This window comes from Octopus sinensis, linkage group LG1, assembly GCF_006345805.1.
Source record: "Octopus sinensis linkage group LG1, ASM634580v1, whole genome shotgun sequence".
Taxonomy (NCBI): domain Eukaryota; kingdom Metazoa; phylum Mollusca; class Cephalopoda; order Octopoda; family Octopodidae; genus Octopus; species Octopus sinensis.
In genome coordinates, this window is record NC_042997.1 from 21,707,922 (window position 1) to 21,732,295 (window position 24,374).

Genomic DNA, 24,374 nt, shown 5'->3' on the forward strand with positions numbered 1-24,374 from the left:
TTTTGAAAATTTTCACTGAAAATTTTTCCCCAAAAATTTTTCCAAAATTTTCATCGAAAATTTTCACTGAAAATTTTACCAAAAAATTTTTTGAAAATTTTCACGGAAAATTTTCTCCAAAAATTTTTCGAAAATTTTCACCGAAAACTTTTCCCCAAAAAGTTTTGGAAAATTTTCACCGAAAATTTTTCCCAAAAAACATTGATTTTTCGAAAATTTTTGCCATACTTTGTGATTTTGGCACCGCTGGCCTTCCATACTTTGTGATTTTGGCACCGCTGGCCTTCCATACTTTTTACCTAAAAATTTTTACGAAAATTTTCACCGAAAATTTTCCCTGAAAATTTAACCAAAATATTTTTCGAAAATTTTGGGGGAAAATTTTCTCCAAAAATTTTTAGAAAATTTTCACCGAAAACTTTTCCCAAAAATTTTTCGAAAAATTTCACCGAAAATTTTACCCAAAAAATTTCGAAAAATCACAAAGTATTTTTCTCCAAAAATTTTTGCCAAAAAATACTTTGTGATTTTTATAAAATTTTTACGCAAAAAAAGTATGGCCCTCCATACTTTGTGATTTTGGTGCCGCTGGCCTTCCATACTTTTTCCAAAATTTTCAACGAAAATTTTCCCCAAAAATTTTTGGAAAATTTTCACCGAAAATTTTCCACAAAAATTTTTTAAAAATTTTCACCGAATATTTTCCACAAAAAATTTTTCGAAAATTTTCACCGAAAATTTTGTCCAAAAATTTTTAGAAAATTTTCACCGAAAACTTTCCCCAAAATTTTTTTGAAAATTTCAAGGAAAATTTTCCCCAAAAACTTTTCGCAAAAGATACTTTGTGATTTTCGAAAATTTTTGCCATACTTTGTTATTTTGGCACCGCTGGCTTTCCATACTTTGTGATTTGGCACCGCTGGCCTTCCATACTTTGTGATTTTGGCACCGCTGGCCTTCCATACTTTTTTGCCGATAACACTCCCCGGACCCTAAGTAAGGCATGTGTAAAATTTGAATGAAATTGGTTGTATAGTTCTCAAGTTTTAGGGAAACACACAGACAGACAGACACACATTCTCAGTTTTATATATATAAAGATTAGTTTCGAATGTACTTAACTGTGCGGGTGATGCTATGCACGCATGATACCCTTAGATCTAATCTATTGTTAATAAGGTTGTTCTTGTCTCTGTACTTAAAAATCTCGTAAATTTCCATAGAACAAACTCACACCCACATGTACTATCTCTGTAAGGCTGCGCCCTCTGTATTATAACCCAACTAGTTCCGCTTTCCTTAAGTTCCCAGATCTTACTAAAGACGTACTATTAGCTTTATGTCTAAGCCTAAACGATGAAAGATGTTTATTAATGCGATTATCTTTTTTCATGTTTATGAAACACCCAATATAGATAAAACTACCAGTTTTAGTAACAATTGTACATCTGTAAACTGCGTTTTAGATTAAACAGCGACCCAATAATGGGCAATGGGATTTTACACTACAATTGCAACCGGGAGCATTACTGCTACTAATACTATTAATATTCATATCATTGTTATTATTATGATTATTATTATTATTATTATTATTATTATTATTATTATTATTATTATTATTATTATTATAATCTTATTATTATTACTACTACTACTACTGCTGCTGCTACTACTACTACTACTACTACTACTACTACTATAATTATTATTATCGGCATTATTATTACTGTTATCATTACTACTTCCTTCCGCTATAGCATCATTTAAGTTCATTGTAGCACCTCCAGGTACTGCGTGAATAATATCTGGGCTAGTATAAATATCGGAGTCCCAGTTTATGTTATACATATTAGATATATTAGTCCTATTGTTCCAGATTCCCACATATTCATTATTATTAACATAATTTCAGTGGTTCAAATCATTATTAACAATACTAGTATTATCATTAATTTCTCTTGCTAATTTTATATTCCTTCTATTAAACCAGGCTATGATGGCACCTATATTGGGAACGATAGAATATGAGATTCTGATTGTCTTATGGGAAAATATTTCATTATATCTATGGGATGCAGGGTAGCTTTTATCTAAAATTGCCATAAATTTATTATATTTGCAGGTAGATATAGTAGATATAGCAAAGTTGAAAGGAGCATTTTACCAGGCTATATTACTCTTTCCAGACTTCTTATGTATATTAGGGCGGAATCTATCTATTTTTCTTCCGCCCTCTAAAGTCACAATTTGATTATTAGGTATGGTACAATATTGGTATTTATCTTATCATCAGAGGGTGACATAATCTACTCAATCGTCCCCCTACAATTATTATATAAACTATTAATCTTACTGACCTTAGAGTCTATTTTCCTATAATTATCTATCTTATTTATTAAATAGGAGTGCTGGATGCTTTCACAGTAGGTCTACTACCGAGGTGATGGTAGGTGGTCTTCCCCTTTCTGATCTTGTATGGTAGAATCTACTTCGGTCATGGTTGTCTAGGGAGTTATGGTCATAGGTTAGTTTTAGGAGGAGGCCCAGTTCCTTTGTGTTGACTTCGCGGAAATCTACTTCACTCTCACAGATAATCTCAGTAGATATCTCCACAGCAAGATGGGCAGTGTGAAACCATATCCATGCGACCTACTACACAACCTGCAAAGTCGTTGGAGTGGTTGGCATGATAGATTATAGTTGCTGGAGATATTCAGCCCGCAAACTGGTCTGGTAGAGGGCCTTATAACAAGGTCTACATAGAGTTTATGGTCCTTCCATAACCGTGTACAGTATAGGAACGTCGTTGTTGAATGCTTGGAAATTTTGTGTGGTCTGTTTTTGTGGGTTGGTGTATTCCCATGTGCGTGTTGAGAGGTTCTTCTACTTTTTCAAAGCAAATATATGGTTATAAATCAGCTGGCTACGATGTGGTTCTGGGAGTAGTGAGTGTGCTTTAGATGTATGCGTTTGTTTATAGTTACCAATATAAAGAAATTATTTTTTGTAACAATGAGGAATACAGAAAGATCTTAAAATGTACACATTAGCTTAGCAGCCATTTTAGATATCCCCATACAGATTCATCCATGAAAACTAGATCATCAGCATATAGGATTTACCATGAACTTCCAGTCTTGAACTCTTCTATGATGGCTTGTAGGGCTGTGGTGAACGTGAGAGGACTGAAATATGATGGACTCCTTCCCTCACGTCAAATTCGCCACTGCAATCGTTGTTGACTCTCACATTATTTACCGCGTCTTTCTACTTGGTTTATATAGCTTTCACTATCCATTTGTCTACACTTAGTTTCCTTAGAGACCACCAAATGCCTAAACGTGGTACCTTGTCAAATGTGTTTCCCAGATCAACGAATGCCAGCAAAAGCGGTTTAACCTTAGCCAAGTATATCTCTTTCAACTGTTTCACAATGAAGATTGCATCCGTGATACTTTTTCTGGACATGAAACTAAACTGCATCTCATCTATGTCTGTTCTGTTATGAGCCAATCATAACGAAAATCATATAAAGACACAATCATATCATACAGTACATTAAATGATAACAAAATATTGCACCAAAGCAATTATGATAGATTTGATTGTTCGTTTAGCTGTAATTTGTAACTGTGAGAGCAAAATCCTGTACATTAATTATCCTGTCACACAAATGTAAAACGTGACGATGTTAGTACATGTGAAATTGATTAGGTATGTATTAAGATCAAACATACATCTTAAATGCATTAATACATACGTGAAAAGAAAGCATCACCAGTTTTGAAGAGGTAATTGTACATTGCCGAGAAAGACGCTCTTAGATATCGAATGCAGCCACTGAGGATAAGGGATAAGGAAATGAGAGCCTGATATCCTCATCAGTACAGCCCTGAAGATTTTTCTGAGATATCAGATACAGTCACTGGAAGGGATGTTCCCATCTCTGCATGCTTAAATTAAACGTTCAACTAATTCATAGAGTATTCAGCTAGTTTTATTCTAATTAAGGCTTTAAATACTTTTAGAATACTTCTTATATATGAAAGCGCAGGCTTCCAAATATTTCTGTAATACATCGAAGGTCTTGAATGATGATACGCGAAGAAATTCAGTAAAAAGGCAGAAATGTAGAAAAGGTAGAAAGAGAGTGAGAGTAAAATAATATATGTAATTCTACTTTTGTGTAACCTTTCGTTTTATACAATATATATTCATATATTTTATATATTACTGACATGGAATATTCCCCTCAGTATCTTTTTACATATAAAAGCTAAAAGACTGCAATGTTATCTAAATTTTAATTTAGCGAGACTGGATTAATTTGAAGTAAAATCCTTACCTAACAATATTAAATAGCATCTCGTCTGATGTAATATCCACTTTCTTGATTATTCTATTGTGTTCAGCAAATTTGAACTATCGATCTAAATTCCAATAATTCTTATTTATTTTCAGGGCTTTTAGGCTACCCGCTCACAGTTTTACAGTTGCCCAGCAGATGGTTATCGAAGGTAATTTCTTTTTTTTTCAGCTTTAACTGCATTTCTAATCCATTTACATATTTCTTTACTCCTGTGTTTTAGAAACTACAAGGGCCATGAAGCTTTAAAATATTCAACAATAATAATATTGTCGTGTTTTTTAAATCCCAGATTTGTTTTGAGAGTGCATATCTACGACCGAAGACCAAACCATACATATTAAGACGGAAGAGTGTAGTTTAAGGGATATTTGGCAAGAATTTCTAATAAAATCGTGCAACTACACTGAGGTCCCGTCATTACCTCGAAATATTTGTTGGTTGCGGTGGTAGTGAATTTGTGTAATATGAGATCAGCCCTGATCGAGCTCTACGCAGATAGTCAACCGAAGGACAAGTCGCGTCTCACAGATCCCTGTTCCCAGTTATGTCTTGTTTCCATCAATACTTCGATATGTTATAATAATTATATAGAGAGTGCGATCTGACCATCTTCCTATATTGCACTCTCTCTGCTGACAAGCCAATATTTGTATACTCAGATTTTGATGACAGCAACAACGAAGGAGAGCGGGCCATGTAAACCTGGTCAGAATATTCTTATTCAGCTATTGTTGGTGAGGTGTATCTCAGGATTGCATGAGCAGCCAGTGATGCAATTGACATTGTAGTTATTCTGTGTATATGTGGTCTAATGTTTTTCTGGGCCTAAACTGAGGTGAAGAGATTGTGTTTTGGCATATAGTTGTTCTAAATTTTCAAAAATTGTATTTATGTACGACCTGGATCTTTGAAGCTAGTTTTCATGTATTGGGGGGTATAATGGATCTTGAAGTGTGCTATATTGTGCCTTTTGTGGTCCAGGTGGTTCTTCGTTTTTTTGTAACAATAAAGAATAAAGAAAGATCTTAATGTACACATTAACTTAGCAACCACTTTAGATATTGTCAGAACCAGCAGGTGTTCGCACCATTAAAAACAGAGAATACTGGTAGAACACTCCTATAAAAACAGCAATTCGGTGCAAAACATAACAGACATGATTTGTTTTATAAAGAATTAATGCGGAATTTACATCTCTCGTGCCTTGACTATGAATTCTCATTTGTACCTATAATTATAGGCCCATTAGGCTATGTACCGACAAATTTACACACAATCTTAGAAATATTAGGTTTTTCGAAATAAGAACTAAAGAAACTGACGAGGATATCCAAATTCAGTCTATTAGCGGTACAGTAATAATTTGTTAGACATTACCAATATTTTCAATCTGAGATTCTTTAGATGTTTCGATGCATACACTGGAGTGTGGATCAAATCATCTAAAGAATCCCAGATTGAGAATATGTTCAACCAACTAAACTACAAATTTACAAACTCCAGGAACTTCAACTCAAAAAGTCTTGCCGCTTTGTTAGCGACCGGCTTTAACTCTCTTATGAACTCAAAGAAAAAGCATATGTGCATGTCCGTGTATGAGCATATATATATATATATATATATATATATGTGTGTGTGTGTGTGTGGTGTGTGTGTGTGTGTGTGTGTATGCATGTAAGTATGTATGTTATTGTTCAGTTTTATTTCAAGATTTCTTGCCAATAGAGAAAGAGCCTGTTTCTAACCAAGATCCAAGACTCCTCCATTGAAATATCAACATCAACAACAGGGTATGTTTGTATGTATGTAGGTATGTATGTATGTATTTATGTATATATGTATGTATGTATGTATGTATGTACGTATGTATGCATGTACGTATGTATGTATTCTCATGTGTATAGTTACATATCTAGACATGCTCATATATATTTAAATGATAAACTTCTGGAAAGGTTTACTGATTTTTACAGTTCCAGTGATACATAGGATCTGTAGTCTTCAAATTAGTTTTCTCCTTTCTGGTTTTGTAGTATGTATGTATGTATGTATGTATGTATGTATGTATGTATGTATGTATGTAAGTTCTCTTCTACTTGTAGTTATTTGATATCTCCCTGTTAGGAAGCAGTGGCTTCTCACAAAGATGAAAAGCTCTATTCTTGGAATGTAGATAACAAAACAAGCACATATTTTGAACTCGAAAACATTTTGCATGTATGCATACATACACCTTCCACACACGTTTTCTATTTTCGATTCACCCAGAACACACTGATCAACGCGAAGCTATGATAGAAAAAACTATCCTAAAGTGCTTCGCAGAATGATTGAACAGAGCGAAAAGTATACTTGAACACACAGCGTTGCCATCATCTATATACAGACAGACTAAAGTTCTTTGGCTTACATTTGCAATATATAATTAACTATTTCTTTGTAGAATGATAAACGAGTGTGTAACAAACATGTTACAGTCATTAATTCGTGTGGTATATATATACAAAGCAAAGCTGAATTTGTAAGATGATGGATTATAGATTAATCTGCGTTGACATTTTATTAGTATTTATTTTATTGACCACAGAAAGAAAAAAATAAACATTCGACCACCTGAACAATAACTGAACATAAAACAGTTGAAATTAAACCACCAAAATGAATTCTTGCGTGTAATAATTTACTAGGTCGTTTCCGTAGCTACGCTGCTGGTAAAAATATTTGTTAATCATGTACGTACCTTCTTAAATTGTTGAAGTGAAAGTCTTATTTAAAAAATCTGTGTTGTATTATCTATGTGTTGAAAGCCACAAACACACACGCACACACACACACGTACCCTCATACAAATGCACATAAACAACCAAAGAAATGTGTAGAAGGTGTTAGTGTGTGGTGGGTGTATTCACATATTGCTATTTTTGAAGTTTGTTGTGTTGATAGACTTGCACTTAAAATGCCCGCATTTTAAATCAAAACTTGCTTGTTACTATGGTGACAACACTACTTAACTATCTATCCTTCACACAGACACACACTTTATCTCTTTTTTTTTCTCTCTCTCTCTCACTGTATTTCTCTGTGAACAACTTGTTTTCTTTCCGTTCTTCTATTCAAAGTGAAAGTATCTTTTTAAGTCTGTGTTGCATTGTCTATATGTTGAAATACACACAAATACACATACAAACAAAAAAATAGCTATATATATTATATACACATATAGCCATTTTGAAATATGTTGCTGTATATTGACAGACTTGCACTCAAAATTCCCAAGTTTTAAATTAAACTTGTTAGTTACTGTGGTGACAACAATACCTATATATCTATATTTCACACTTTCACTCTCTCTCTCTCTTTCTATTTCTCTCTCTCTCTCATTGTATTGTTTCTTTCAACATCACCTTTTTCTTTTCTCCTTCTAAAAATACGTTGTGACGTATATTTTGATTTCTCCCCTTCTTTGCCCACCCCCTCTTATAAATTTTGTGACGGACAGACAGACGGAAATCCGCTTCTGTTTTATAATATAAGATTTCTTGTTAAAATGAAAATATATTGTGGAGCTTCTCGCGATTCATAAGACCAAGGTTTTGAGACGTGACAGAAAGAAAAAATTCTTATCGAGATAAGATACATATATATCGTCTCATTTATCTAAACTCTAAACAATGAAGTACTCAAATTCATACTATTAACCATTTTTCTTCCAATCATTTTTAACACGAAAATTTCTAGAAAGCATTTTTAACCGTCGACTCTGATATGATGCTGGTTACTCATACTATTAACAGCAAGTAGAAGAGAGATAGATTCTAATATAATCGTAAGATTTAAGGCATCGAGCAGGTAGAATCATTAACACGCCGGGAAAATTGCTAAGCGGCATTTCGTCCGTCTTTACATTCGGAGTTCACATTATGCGGTTGTCGACTTTACTTTTCATCCTTTCAAGGTCGATAAAATAAGTACCAGTTAAGCACTGGAGTTGATGTAATCGACTTAACCCCTCACCCGAAATTGCTAGCGTTGTAACAAAATTTGAACCCAATATAATCGTAAAAATTGAATATGTACCGTATCTGGTTTGTTGGACCATTAGCCTAATTGTTGCTATTCTATCACTCTTGCATGTATGCAATCAAATGATTGAGTGTGATTAATAAATCCTGTATTCCAGTTATATAAGGACTACACTATTCATATCCAGGAAACTGAGTCCATTTGATTAGTTTCTAGTATTTAAGAAGATGTACTCTTTCCCTTTCTTCAGAGAGAGAGAAAGAGAGAGAGAGAGAGAGAGAGAGAAAGAGAGAAAGAAAGAGGGAGAGAGAATGAGAAAGAAAGAGGGAGAGAGAGAGAGTATGAGCTTAAAACTATTTATAACATATAAAATCTCGAACAGAGCTGAATTAGTTTGTCGAACTTACATCACAATGTTAATTAATTACGGTCGAGAGATCGTGGGTTCGAATATCAGACCGGACGATGTGTGTGTTTATGAGCGAAACACCTAAGCTCCGCGCGGCTCCGGCAGAAGGTAATGGCGAACTTCTGCTGACACTTTCGCCACAACTTTCTCACTCTTTCCTCCTGCATCTTGCAGCTCACCTGCAATGGACCGGCGCCCCGTCCAGGTGGGGAACCTATACGCCAAAGAAACCGGGAAACCGGCCCTTATGAGCCAGGCATGGCTCGAGAAGGAACAAACAAAAACAACAATTTTCATCAAGTTCTTCATTCAAATTTATTGTAATCATAACCATTACGTCTCCAAAATCATCTAATTTCGTAGCTTGTGTTCGATACAAATCATAGAGCGCACTATTGAACATAATAATTGTAGTATTTTGATCACATCCACAAACGACATCCTGTTCTTTAAAAAGATGACAGAGTCTGGAAACAATTGTAATGCCTTTGATGATGACAACTATACGCTATCAGACCTACACCAGAGTCAAACAACAGCAATGACGCTTATCTTATTGTGGATAAGCAAGCTAATCAGTAGTAAACTGGAAAAACAAAATCCTGAGAATAGCGATTAGTTTGTTGTCCCAAAACATAAAATAAGAACACTGAACATGTAATGAAGTACATAGTTGTCCAGAAAGTAAGGGATATTTATGAAGCTAATTCCGACTGTTGTTGTTATATATATATAATGTATTGAGTATTAAAGGAAGTAGTGAGTACTTAGTATGAAAGATTAAGAAAATGAGAGAGACTGAAAAAACGTGTTAACGATACGAGATACTTTATTAGACTGCCGTTGTTGTACAAGGTATTTGTTGTGGCGGGAAACTTACTGAATGTCCTTGTATCAAGGGAGACAATGGGCAACGTTGATTGTTCATGTTTGTTGTGATGATTATATAACATCTTCCTTTTTACTTTTTTATTTATTTATTTATTTTTTTTATCTGTATCTACAGGGAATAATTATTCGTCGTCCACTTTTTTGTGGTTTTATTATTTTGTAGTGTTGAATTCTGAAGTTGTGCTGTTTTTGTTTTTTCATGCGTGTTTGTTGACTTTGGAAATATATTTTCATAATCTAATTCTTCTGTTATGCGAACGTGTTCGTTTGTTTTAAGAATATGTTGTCTATTTCGTTTGACTGTATTACCTTCTTCTGTTATTACTAAGTATGAACGAGGTTGCTCTAGTTTTTTAATTATTTTGCCCCTTCTAAACCAATTGTTGTTAAACTTAATTCTAACCGTGTCGTGTGGTTTTAACTCTGGGAGTTCTGTTGTGATGTTTGATTTCTTCTTTTCGTGAGGCCTGATACCAATTTTGTCGTGTAATAAGTTTGGGAGATTTGTTCGCAATGTTCTAGTCATTATTTGATTTGCAGGGGATGGTGCACCATTTTGTAATTTAGTCGTGCGTAATGCTAAGAGCGCTAACTGAGGTTCTTCGCCACTTTTGAATGTCTTTTTTAGCGTCTTTTTTATTGTCTGTATATTTCTCTCAATCATTCGCTTGATGATAATGCGGGCTTGTCTTCGTGTGATGAAAATGCCAATTTTTTGCAAATTTTTTGAATTCAGCCGAATTGAATTCTGGACCGTTGTCACTTACAACTGTTTGCGGAATTCCGAATTTAGCAAAAGTTTCTTTTAATTTTTTGATTACGGTTTTTGACTGGCAATCATTTATTTCGTGTAGATCAAAAAATCTTGTTGTATAGTCAATAATTGTGACATACGAATTTCCAGACAGGTGAAATACGTCTGTACCCACTTTGGTCCATGGTGTAGTAGGTATTTCATGATTTATTAGTGGTTCGGCTGATTGTTGGTTTTTGTAGTCGATGCAGTATGAGCATGTGTTAATCATGTCTTTGATTTGAGCGTTAATGCCAGGCCAGTATATACATTCCTTCGCTCTCTCTATGCATTTTTCGATACCCATGTGTCCGGTATGTATTTCCTGTAGAGCTTCTCTACGTAATGACTTAGGTACAATTATTCTTGAACCTTTTAGAACGAGACCATTGACGATTGATATTTCATCACGAACGGAGACGAATGGTTTGATGTTTATTGGTATTTTGTCTTTTGGGGGCCATTCTGTTCTTGTATATGTGATGAGTGTCTGTAGTGACGGGTCGTCTGCAGTGGCTTCTTTATACTCGTTTAATTTAGTGTCGGTTATGGGGTAATTTTTTATTACTGCATGTATGTGCGATTTCATATCTTCGTCTGATACTTCTGGAGTATTTTGCTCAAGGTATGCACGTGATGGGGTATCTGCAACAATTGATTCTTTACCAGGTATGTGGTTTAGGTCAAAATCATATTTTTGTAATGTTAGTAGAGATCTTTGGATTCTGGGCGGGGGGGGGGGCATTTAATGATCGATTTTTTGAATATTTGCTTCAACGGTTTATGTTCATTTTCGATTCTGAAATGAGTTCCGTATATAAACTGATGAAATTTCTTGCATGCGAAAACTATACTGAGAGCTTCGCTCTCTATCGGACAGTAGTTTTGTTCTGCTTGAGTTGTTGCACGAGATGCAAACGAAACAGATATCCATCTTTCGTTGTGTTTCTGCTCAAGTATCGCTCCGAGCCCATGCTTACTAGCATCTGTAGTTATTTTTATTGGTAGATCTGGATTATAAAATTGTAGCACTGGTTTTCTGGTAATCATTTCTTTTATCTTTTTTATTGCTTCGATTTGTGGTTTGTCGAATGACCATAACGTGTCACTCTGTAGAAGCTGGCGTAATGGTGCTGTAACTTCGGAGTAATTTGATAAAAATTTACATAGGTAATTTGTCATACCTAGGAATCTTTGTAATTCTTTTTTACTTGTTGGCAGTGGCATGTGAATGATTGCTTGCACTTTGGTTGGATCTTGTTTTATCCCATTCGCTGGTTAATAGATGCCCTAGGTACGTGATTTGTGATTCATAGAAGATACACTTTGATTTATTTAACTTTAATCCGTGCTTTCGGATTCGATCGAAAACTTGTTGTAGTCTATTTGTGTGTTCTTCTAAAGTGCTGGACCAGATTATGATGTCATCCTGTGAATTTCTTGCTCCTTCTATGCCCTCTATTATTTTTGTAATTCTTTTTGGAAAACTTCACTGGCGCTGTGAATTCCAAAGGGTAGTCGTGTGAAGCGATACCTTCCAAAAGGTTTGTTGAACGTTAACAGATGGGAGCTTTCTTCGTCAACTGGAATTTGCCAGTATCCATTAGATGCATCGAGTTTCGAAAAATATTTAGGGTTATGCATTTGTGCAAAAATGTCCTCCGCTGTAGGGAGTTTGAAATGTTGCCTTTTTATGGCTTTGTTTAGATTCTTGGGGTCTAAACAGAGTCGGAGTTTTCCGTTGGCTTTTTCAACGATGACTAGGGAATTTACCCAGTCTGTAGGTTCACTAACAGGTTTTATGATACCTAATTCTGTCATTCTTTTTAATTCTTTGTTGAGTTTTTCTTTTATAGAAAAAGGAACCGATCTTGGTGGATGAATTACAGGAGTTATTTGTGGATCCACTGTGATATGATGTGTTATTGACAAAGTGCCAATTTCTCCGAAACAGTCTTCATATTTTTCTATTATGTCGTTTGTGTTCGACGAGTTTATTTTTGAAATTCTCTGAATTAGGTTCAGATCTTTAGCTGTCTTTGCATCTATAACTGCGTGCGAGTTTGTTTTTGCAACAATGAATTTTATTTGTTTTGATAATTCTTTGTATTTAATGACTGCTGTGCATTTTCCTAGCACTTTTATAGCTGTGTTATTGTAAGCTGATAATCGAGTTGAGGTTTTTTGCAGTTGTGGCTTTGGAATTATATTTTTATATTCTCTGAATGGCAGTACGGTTACGTCTGCTCCAGTATCAATTTTGAATGTTACATTCGAGTTGTTCACTTTTAGTTCGACCGTCCAAATGTCTTTTGGAGTCTTGAATTTTTCGATTTTGTGCACGCGGGAATTATTTGCAGTGATCATTTCGAGTGCATGTGTATCGTCATCTGATTCATCGTCGGTATGTATCTCTACTTTATGTACAAATTTTCTTGATTTGCACATTTTTGCATAGTGTCCTTGTTTCTTGCATTTTTCACATGTCTTGTGAAATGCTGGGCATTTATTTCTTTTGTGATTATAACCACAATAGTGACAGTTAGTGACGTAGTGTTGACTTGGCGCTTGAAACTTCGCGGGCTTTCTGTCACTTCCGCCTTGTTCGTTTTGATGTCTGGATTGCATATGGCGAGTTATTTGAGTTTTGGCGCCTTTTCTGTCGTGTTGACTATATACCCTCGAGATTTCGTTATCTCTTGTTTCGGATGTGGCATTTAGCATCCTTGATTGGAGTCGTGTTTGCTCTGCACTCTGACCTGCTTGAATTGTTTTTTGTAAGTCTAAATTTGGTTCTCTCAATAATCTTTCTCTTAATCTCAGGTCTCTGATTCCACATATCAGAATATCTTTGGTGAGACTGTCTGTGAGGTTGCCGAATTCGCACTGTTGTGCCTTTTGGCCCAACTCTACCACGTACTCATCGAATTTTTGATGTTCCGCTTGTCCACATGTGAAGAATTTGTGTCTCAGGGAAGTTATGTTTTTCCTGGGTTCACAATATGCATCGAATTTTTCGATTACTGTTTGAAGGTTAATTTCTTCGTCGGGTGAATCGAAATCCAGAGTGGAATGGATGTCTCGGCCTTTGGAACCGATGCAAGTTAAAAACATTGAAGTTTTTACTTTGTCTGGCTTCATGTCACTTTCTGTTGCTATCAAAAAGAGATTGAATTCTTTTTTCCACTTTTTCCATGCTGCGGCTAGATTTTCCTGATTAAAGTCTAGGTCTTTTGGATGCGGTAAATTTTCCATTTCGTCTTTGAAGTATGATTTCAACTTCTTTTTTCTTTTGGTTTCTGTATTTTGGGTTCTTTTAGTATTCTGACACCATGTTGTTGTTATATATATATAATGTATTGAGTATTAAAGGAAGTAGTGAGTACTTAGTATGAAAGATTAAGAAAATGAGAGAGACTGAAAAAACGTGTTAACGATACGAGATACTTTATTAGACTGCCGTTGTTGTACAAGGTATTTGTTGTGGCGGGAAACTTACTGAATGTCCTTGTATCAAGGGAGACAATGGGCAACGTTGATTGTTCATATTTGTTGTGATGATTACATAACACCGACTACCTTCTGCATTAATCGATGAGAGATTTCAAAATGTTTCAAACAAACGCTTCACAATGCTTGATAACAAATCGCCCAAACACGAAACAAAATACTTTATGAACGTAATTCTCAAATCAATTTCACAAATGAATTTCGCAAACATGCAAATTACAAACTACAGAAAGTTTCAAGAGAACATTTCATTTTGAGTAATGGAGTTTTTTTTTTTTTTTTTTTTTTTAAATCCTATACGACAATCTACAAGTAAAATTTTATCTTAGAATAATAGGCAGTGCAAAACATAATAATAGCAGCCTTTTGCTCAGAGATAGAATATTCCCATCCCTCGGACATCAGTGAAATGCATATTCTTTTCTACTCTACGTTCAAGGCCCGAATTTTGGGGAAGGGGGCCAGTCGATTTGACCGAGACAGTACGCAACTGGTACTTAATTTATCGACCCCGAAAGGATGAAAGGCAAAGTCGACCTCGGCGGAATTTGAACTCAGAACGTAAAGACAGACGAAATACCTATTTCTTTACTACCCACAAGGGGCTGAACACAGAGAGGACAAACAAGGACAGACAAACGGATTAAGTCGATTATATCGACCCCAGTGCGCAACTGGTACTTATTTAATCGACCCCGAAAGGATGAAAGGCAAAGTCGACCTCGGCGGAATTTGAACTCAGAACGTAACGGCAGACGAAATACAGCTACGCATTCGCCCGCCCGGCGTGCTAACGTTTCTGCCGGCAGACGAAATACCGCTAAGCATTTCGCCCGGCGCGCTAACGTTTCTTATTTCTATATTTCTCACAAGGGGCTAAACATAGAGGGAACAAACAAGGACAGACAAACGGAATAAGTCGATGTCACCGAGCCCAGTGCGTAGCTGGTACTTAATTTATCGAGTAAATTTAGATATACTGAAATGGAGCATGGTCTGCTAATAAAGGAAGAAGGAAGTGAGTGGGATGATACACATTAAGCGCAGTTCTCTAAACTATATTTTTTCTCTTTATCTTTTACTTTTATATTCATGTTTTATGGTTATTTTTTTTTGAAATTGCTTAAAGTTTCTTTTAAATTCTTTTTAACCCCAGGAGATATATTAGATAAAGACCTTTACAATCTAAAATGTATACTCTCATGATTACCACAAACATTTTTATAGAGAATCAAATAAATTGTATATGTAAGTGTGTCTGTGTGTATTTCCGCTATTGTGCTGATAATGTGCTATTTATTTTTCTGTCTATACATTGCAAAAGGATTTACTTTTGTCTCTTCATTCTATCAACAGATCATTCCAGGATCGGCGACAATTCCAACAGAGTTTTCTAACACATATCAACTGAAGCTCAGGGAAACAATTAATAGCAAATTGTTTCAAACAAATCCCATCAAGGAGAAACAACAAACAAAAGCACCACATTTACTATCAAAAGGTCTTAAATTTTCAAGAAATTTAGCCAAAAAAAGACCAGGGCTATTTTCATTGATCGCAACGAGAGAGCAAAACTTTAAACGGAAACAATTACTAAATGGTCAGTGTCAGCGACATGGTGTCAGACGCCCTCCGTTTCATTATCTGATGCTTGTGAACCACCAACATAAAATGGTATTCTGCTACATCCCTAAAGTTGGCTGCACATTCTTTAAACGCCTTATGTTGATTCTCAAAGGGAAATATCAGAATGGTTCTAGTCCGTATGATATAGCACCAACCAAAATACACACGTTGCGAATGAATACCTTTTCGATTCGTTCCAGTGAAAATGCCGCAGTCTTGAAGGCTTACAAGAAAGTAGTTTTTGTTCGGGATCCTTATTCACGCCTTTTTTCAGGTTATCTCGACAAAATTTTCTTGCCACAACAAAATTTTAAAACCCTGAGTACTTATATTATTAAAACTTTCAGGAAAAGTGTGGTTAAAAATTCAAGTATTATATGTCCTGTTGATATAACTTTTGAAGAATTTTTGCGTTATGTCATCCATTCAAATCTGAAGAAAGTAAAAAAAAATTATCATTTTGGTATGATGCATGATCTGTGTGGTACCTGTTATATCAAGTATGATATCATAGGGAAACTCGATACTTTTGTCCCTGATTTGAATTTAATGTTTGAAGAAATTGGTGAAGGTCATAGAATGTCAGCCAAAAATATGGTAACTGAGAGAGTTGGAGATGATCTTACAGTTGTCGTTGAGCACGCCTTTCATAAGAAGAATAATACATGTATGGATTTCTCGCAAGTAAGTGACAAGCCTTGTATGTCTTTATTTGAAAATAGTGACCTACTTAATAATCCGCCACAAATTAAGTAATGAATTGGTTTGCTTTCTTTTTTAATTAGCGAGAGTATCATAGGCTAAAGGTAAGCTCACAAAAAGCTGCATCTGTAAGCTGTTTTCATCTTTGTTTACTGTCACACAAAATCATTAAAAGCATGAAAGACAAGCAGTTTCATTTCGTACTGTGCTCTAAAATCGACACTTTTTGTTATTTAATAAATTCCCATTTTACATAGAGAGATGGCCATTATCTCGAGTTGATCACCCTGTAACAATAGTTAAGCTACCGGGAAAACTAGGATGCAACCCAATTTCAACTTAGACCACTCTGCTACAAATGATTGTATGAAAATAGGAGTTCTAATGTGTGCTCCTTTTTCTTGTTAGATATAAGCCATTGTGCTTAATAAAAATGTTTAATCGATATTGTTGTGAATGTTCGTAGTCTTCGATATACGCACTATTAGGGTGGTGAGCTGGTAGAACCTTTAGTACGTCGGGAAAATTGCTATGCGGCATTTTGTCCGTCTATGTTCAAACTCCGTCAAGGTTGATTTTGCTTTTCATGTTTACGAGGTCGATAAAATAAGCACCAGTTAAGTGTAAGGGGTCTATGTAATCGACTTAGCCCCTTCCCCGAAATTCCTAGCCTTTTGCCAAAATTTGAAACCAATATAATATTCTCTATTTATTATACTCATGTTTCTTAAATTTTCAGATTTTGCGCCGCACATGGCGAAGAGCTCAGATTCGAGGATTCGTCAGTATGGATTTAGATTTCCCTTTTACCAATAACCAGACATTATTTGTAACTAAACAAGAATTTTTAGATACTATTAAAGATGCCAGTCTGGTTTCAAAAAATGATAAAAGTTTAAAAGTCATCAAAAATGAAGCAATGTCTTACGCTTATAGTACAGTACCAATGGATGTTTTAGATCAGTTAGAGGTTCTTCTAAAAGATGACTGTTTACAATTTGGATACGACACAAGGCCAAAACATGTATTCGAAGCCAATCAACGAACATGGAATTTTAATTATTTTAATGTTTGAGATATATACATTTAAAATGAAGCACAATTTATTAATAATTTTGAGGGTATTTATGGTTTTGCTTTTGTGTATATGCTGTTGTTGTTGTTTAGTACTACATCACCTTCATGGAACCCATATCAAAGATATCACCCCAGAGACGATTACATCATTAGTTTTCTAAACCAGGCCCTACAGTGTCTATCTACTGTTTCATGTTTTAGACGGTTGGATATGATGTGAGAGAGATATAGCTCTTACTTCTAGCAGGCGACCGCATACGTGTTTTAAAGTATTTTATTTATACTATGCAAGGGTACACGCCATATGCGAACTTGTGATAAACATTTCTCAGCGACATACATCATTGTTTACCGCAGCTTCAGTCTGTTTGTGTATTCTACCTCTGCAGCATCATGGATACAACTTAGTGAGTTGAAAGATGATGTTCCGATATATATATATATATATATATATATTATATATATATATATATATATGATCTGTGAAAGTTTCTCTTACGTATATTTCTACATGACATACAATCATATAATGCTTAGCATCCATATTGATGTAAAATGTACATATATAATATGGAATGTTGAAATAAATAATACTAGACTGAGAAGACTACGAAACGGCTGTAATCATGGAGACATCATATAGATTTAATAAATCTGTATTCACTTCTTATGCATCCTGATTATATGATTATATCGTGATGATGGATTGATCTCATTGAGAAATTTGAACAGTCATAGGTATGATAGATTTATGGAAAATCTGATTAAATAATTTCAGGAAAATAGAAGACACTAACCTTATTGCAGTTAATCTTTTTAGACACAGCCTTGAAATTAGATAATATCTGATTAACTTCATATCTTTCCAGCTTTATAATCTAAGGTCTAAGGGAGATAACTCATTTAAGTTTTTTTACTTTCTACATTTATTTTTTTTATTTTTATTTTTTTATTTTCCGCTTTTCGTTTTCCGTTTTTTTTTACCTGACATGTATTATTATTATTATTATTATTATTATTATTATTGTTATTATTATTAGGTCACTGCGTAGAATCGAACTCGGAATCTTGGGGTTAGTAGCCCTCGCTCTCAACCACTACGCCATATACCCGTGGGGATAAGAGGGCAAGCTACTAACCCTAAAATTCCGAGTTCGATTCCAAGCAGTGACCTGAACAATAATAATAATAATAATAATATAATAATAATAATAATAACAACATCGAAAAATTCCTTAGGAATGAGAACCCAGGTTCGAAATCTCCCCCAAGACACCTGAAGAAGGCTGGAGGGTATATCAGCCGTAACGTGTTAACAACAACAACAACAAAAAAGGACAAATATCCGTCGAATGCAAATAATGTAAATAATATAAATAATGTACATAATTCCTCATCTCTTAAATATAGAACTGTATTACTCACACGTATACACACATAAACACACGGACACATATGCTCGCACGCACACACATGTATACACACACATGCACACACACACACACACACACATATAAATACAGACACAAACTCACGCATACAGGTGCGCACACATGTATACACGCGCGCATTCCACTGAATCGGCCTTGAACATGACAGGCTACGTATTGTATTTTGTCAATTCTGGAAGGATCAAAGCTGAAGTCACCTTCTAACAGATATTACATTAAAATATAACACAGTGGACTTTAAACATTGCATGCCATTGTCTATGCCAACCTAACATAACAGCCGTTTCTAATACAGGTATGAATATATGGGTGTTGATTTTTATATATTTTAACTCTAGAAAGTTGATGGACAAAGCAGAAATCCGATGGCATTTGAACATCGAACATAAAGCCTCACAACTCAACAATGTATTTCATTCCGTCTGATAATCTACCTATTCTTTTAATCCGATATTCTATTAAAATTGATTGAACATTGTTTGGAATTTATTTTATGTAAGACTATAACCATTTATAATAGTTGTATACTGTCAATTTAACGTGACAGTAGGGGATTACACTACCGTTGTTTAGCCCTAGGAAGCATCGAACGCTTCCTGTCGACTTTGACACATTTACTGTGTCCTTATATATATTTACGAAGGGGAGACGAATACCCCCAAATACATCCCCTTCGTAATAAGGACACAGTAAATGTGTCGAAGACGACAGGAAGCGTTCGATGCTTCCTAGGGCTAAACAGCGGTGGTGTAATCCCCTACTGTCACGTTAAATTGACAGTATACAACTATTATATCGCCCCACCACTGTACATATCTCTATGAGATATTTAGAAATTTAATATTTCTGATATAACCATTTATAGTTGTGGATTGATAAAATTTGAAAAAATATATGGTATATGTGATACCTTTGAATGAAACCCAAAATAAAGAAATTGTATGTGTTTGTGTGTGTGTGTGTGTGTGTGTGCGTGAGAGAGAGAGAGAGACCGACAGACAGACAGATTATAAATGTTCGTACTTATTTTATGAATTATATATATTTGGAGTGTTATATAAAATCTTATTCGAAAATATTATTGAGCAATAAAAATCATTATCTAAAAACTAAACCATAATTATAAATCATATATCGTATTAATTTGTATACAGTCGCAAAAATTACTTTTCTATGCAGTCAAAAAATTTGCCGGGAGGTATAGAGAATTTCATCGTCCTAGTTACTCTCCAACCAAACGAAGAATAAATATAAATTTGCGTTCGGTCGAATTTCAATTTCAGAACATAAAGGGAAATAACTCCATACTGCAAACCAATAAATCCTGTAACTTATCATTTCTGTAAATACACAGCCGTATATTCTCTATTCTCTTACTCTTTTACTTGTTTCAGTCATTTGACTGCGGCCATGCTGGAGCACCGCCTTTAGTCGAGCAAATCGACCTCAGGACTTATGTTTTGTAAGCCTAGTACTTACTCTATCGGTATCTTTTGCCGAACCGCTAGCTTACGGGGACGTAAACACACCAGCATCGGTTGTAAGCGATGTTGGGGTGGGGTGGGGGGGTAAACACAGACATACAAACATATACACACGCATACATATATATATACATACATATATACGATGGGCTTCTTACAGTTTCCGTCTACCAAATCCACTCACAAGGCTTTGGTCGGCTCGAGGCTATAGTAGAAGACTCTTGCCCAAGGTGCCATGCGGTGGGAGTGAACCCAGAACCATGTGGTTGGCAAGCAAGCTAATTACCACACACCCAAATTTCTATTATAGACACAAGCCAAAAATACTAGTTGTGGAAATTGTCTTTGAATTTTTCTTTAGTAATTTGCTTGTAATTTATTCTATCAACACACATAGAGTAATTGTTAGATTTTACAGAATGTTAACATTTTTCACCCACCCCGCCGGTGTATTTCTACCATTTCACGAATGGCCGGGCTCTAAATCAGTGAATTTCAAACGGGGTCCATATAGGATTTTGTCGTTAAAATTTATGAGCAATAAATTGGTTATACTTCTACAATGCACAAAATATTTTAACTTTATTTTTTATACAATTCCTTATAATATTTAATTATAAAAATATAATAAGAGTTTTTTTTTAAACATCGAATATCTATGACGGTTCAGTAGAATAAAATATGAATTAAAAGTGTCCATAGGCAAAAGGTGGTTGCGAATCACTGCTCTAAACCTTTGAATTCTCCTCTTCCCAAAAATCTTAAAACTCTTTCCATTTTGTTAATTTGTACCTAACATCTTTCAATGCACACCATCGGTAATTTCTTTGGATTACTCTTCTCCAAGTGAAATTTAACCCCTTGTGGGCAATAAAAGAATAAATATCAGAGATGAAATGAATTCTCAAAGCAATGTCATTTTCAGCAATTATATCATCCCAGCAATATACTACAACTGTAGGAACGGTGAGCTGGCAGAATCGTTAGTACGTCGGGCAAAATGCTTAGTGGCATAACGTCCTGAGTTCAAATTCCACCGAGGTCGATTTTGCTTTTCGTTCTTTCGAGGTCCATAAAATAATTACCAATTGAGCACTGGGATCGATGTAATTGCCTTATACCCCACCACCGAAATTTCTGGCCTTATGCCAAAATTTGAAACCAATATTAGACGTAAAATGGTGTTAATAGTCCCTTTACTGATTAATATGTAGATAAATAATTGTTTCTTAATTAGAGTTGAAAGTACAACTAGAGTATTACGTGAAAATATAGTAACTTTAAAACGACATATGAACTATACATAAAATTATTTCAGAGACTATTAAGATAAAATGATGGACGCTCCATTGCTTGACCATTCCAAAAATTAAGGCTTAAGCGGTTGGATATTTCTCGGGCACATGTACTCCTAACGTAGTTCTCGGACAGAATCAGCTACAGGAGGCTGGTTCTTGGAGCTTGGTACATTATCAATCCACAGATAAATAGAAAAAAAAAGTTGGGAATCGCCTCCACTCCCGAAGAATGAAAGGCAAATAAGATTTCAGCGGAACTTGATCACAAAGTGCAGAAAACCGGAACGAGTGTCATTAGTAATTCGAGCAAATGGCTTGAAGTTTCCACCAATTCGTCAGTTTTAAAATAAGATAAACAGCATTTCAAAGGTAACATTACGCTGTACAACAATGATTTTGCTACAGAGGAGAAATCATAATTTTCTGGAACAGTTTTTACCTAGATTATGAAAATGAACTCCGTTTTTCATGAAATGACTCCAGTGTTTCGTAAAATGCGCCGTCACTAAACGGTATGTTTTTGCTAGAAAATGGGTATTTTTCAGTGAAAATAACATTTTTTTCCTAGAATTAAAACGAGTTTTCTGCAAAATGGGTTGTTATTAATAGTAAATACGTTATTTGCGTCTTTTATAAAAGGAAGAACATCTGTTTTTTAGTACAATATTTATGTTTTTTTCTATGTATAGCATCAGGTCTATCTCTCTGAAGAAACCAGCAAAAGTCAGCGAGCATGGCGGGACTCCACTTCCCCTCAGATCGAGTTTCCATTTGACTTATATCTTGATGGAATCTCTCACTATGTTTGTTGCTGATGTCTGCTGCATTCTGAGGAAATAAAGCTAGATGCGAATGCAAATAGCGAACCTTTAACGACATTATGATTTAGCACCCTAATGATTTGTACGAATCAATGAATTTTCCTACAAGTACTTCATAGTTGGCTGCTCTGCGCTTCCCATGTAGACCATTACATACGTTTCTGAAACTTTGCCATGCAACCAATTCCAAAACATTCAAGGTGTTTTCAAAATTATCGTTTGTCAAAAGTTGCCGAATTTGGAGACCGACAAACACACCTTCTTTGATTTGCTCATGGCTTAGTTTGGGAAACTTAGTTTTCAAGTACAAAAATGGTGGCTCTTCCAGATTTAACTTCTTAACAAAATGTTTGATAGGACCTAATTTAATATGCAATGGAGGCAAACTTATTTTCTCCTTAAGAACTAGTGGTTCACGTATAACGTTATGTGAACCTATTTCTCATTCATTTCTCAATGGCTATTCACTATGGATATAATGCTCTTACCAAGCACGGCTGTCCTATTGACACAAAAAGCACATGTACTAAGTAAACCCAGCCTACAAGCCACTTACAATCACTACAATTTTCAAGTTAGCACAAATCAGCCATTTACACTCATTGTATCTTATACAACCTAATGTGAACGATAAATTTTCATACGTTTCCTTTAGTGCAACAGAATGAGCTACAGGAACTGACGGAAGTTTATTACCTATGTGCGGTAGCACAGCTTTAGTACTATAAAGCGAAGAGTCTAAGAATAGCCACCACTCACTAGGGTCGTAATTTAAGCCAAGATACTCAAAGAGTCCATTCATTTCAATTTTTTCTATTAAACCATCTGGACAATTTCGAAATTTTGTGATGCTGACATCTTGAGTTTCCAAGTTTCTTTTCTTTAACCTAGAAGACAGTAAGTCGCTCTGCATTTTCGTTAATCTCAAATCCCGAACAAGATCGTTTAACTCATCCTGTGCAAGGGGTTTCGGTCCGGATTGTTCTGATGCAGGCACATACACCTCATCTTGTTCACAATTCTCTTCTGATTCACTAATATCGGATAAAACCATGTTCGCAGGTACCGTAGGTATCGGAATGCTGGCCGAATGAGGTGCAGTCCGAATGGCGGATTTTACATTCGGATACATCCCGACGGTGCACTCTTCGTTGTTATATCTGTTAAGAAAATAAATTATATTATAGCATTTCCTATATTTAATGTAACGAATAAAAATAAATATATTTAGATACATTTATGCTAAGTTTACTGAAAATAAAAAACACACCTTTAACATCTACAAGATAGAAATAGTAGCCAGAATGGTGGTCTTGTGGTTCATGCCAATTCATTAGAATTCCAAACTGCATACTTCTTGACTTTCCCAAAGACCATTTGGAAAAACCATTCTTACATGCTGTGCAACATATATGTGGTGCCCAACTTTCATCTTGGTTTCCTATCATCACTCAAAAATATATAAATAATACTGCTTGTTTTTTTTTTTACCAACGGCGTAATAATTCTTGAATTCTTCTGGAATGTCACAGCACCACAGATATAATAAAATTTCTCTGGGTGATTTCTACACTGCCCTCTTGGTATTTTAATGCAATTTTTATTCTAATTAAAGATTTATTAGAGGTATCTTATTTTATAGTTTTTTTTCTCTGAAAATCTGAAAAATAAAAAAAACTTAAATTATAAAAATACCCTAATATTAGAAAGCCGAATTACCATAAACTAGAGTCCTTCTGTGAGAAACGGTTGCAATTTTCGTGATCTACGCATAAAATTGTCCTAGAAAACGTTATTCTCATCTCTGTAGTCGAAATAATTCTTCATTTTTGGTGTATAGTGTTTTCAGCGAAAATGATGCAAGGGAGACAACTCTGTATTTTTTCTCATTCTTACACTTCTTAGTGAGTAGATCGA

The 24,374-nt window shown here is 35.0% G+C and overlaps 1 protein-coding gene across 1 annotated transcript in view; it reads left to right on the plus strand.

The window, feature by feature from the left end:
• LOC115216277 (carbohydrate sulfotransferase 10-like) overlaps positions 1–17,439 on the plus strand; it is a 167,590-nt gene extending 150,151 nt beyond the window's left edge. Inside the window, exons 2-4 of the mRNA XM_029785493.2 lie at positions 4,465–4,520; positions 15,355–16,308; positions 17,066–17,439. Coding sequence (XP_029641353.1) covers positions 4,465–4,520; positions 15,355–16,308; positions 17,066–17,401 — 1,346 coding nt within the window. The 3' untranslated portion in view covers positions 17,402–17,439. The remainder of the gene's footprint in view (positions 1–4,464; positions 4,521–15,354; positions 16,309–17,065) is intronic.
• Positions 17,440–24,374: the final 6,935 nt, after the last annotated feature.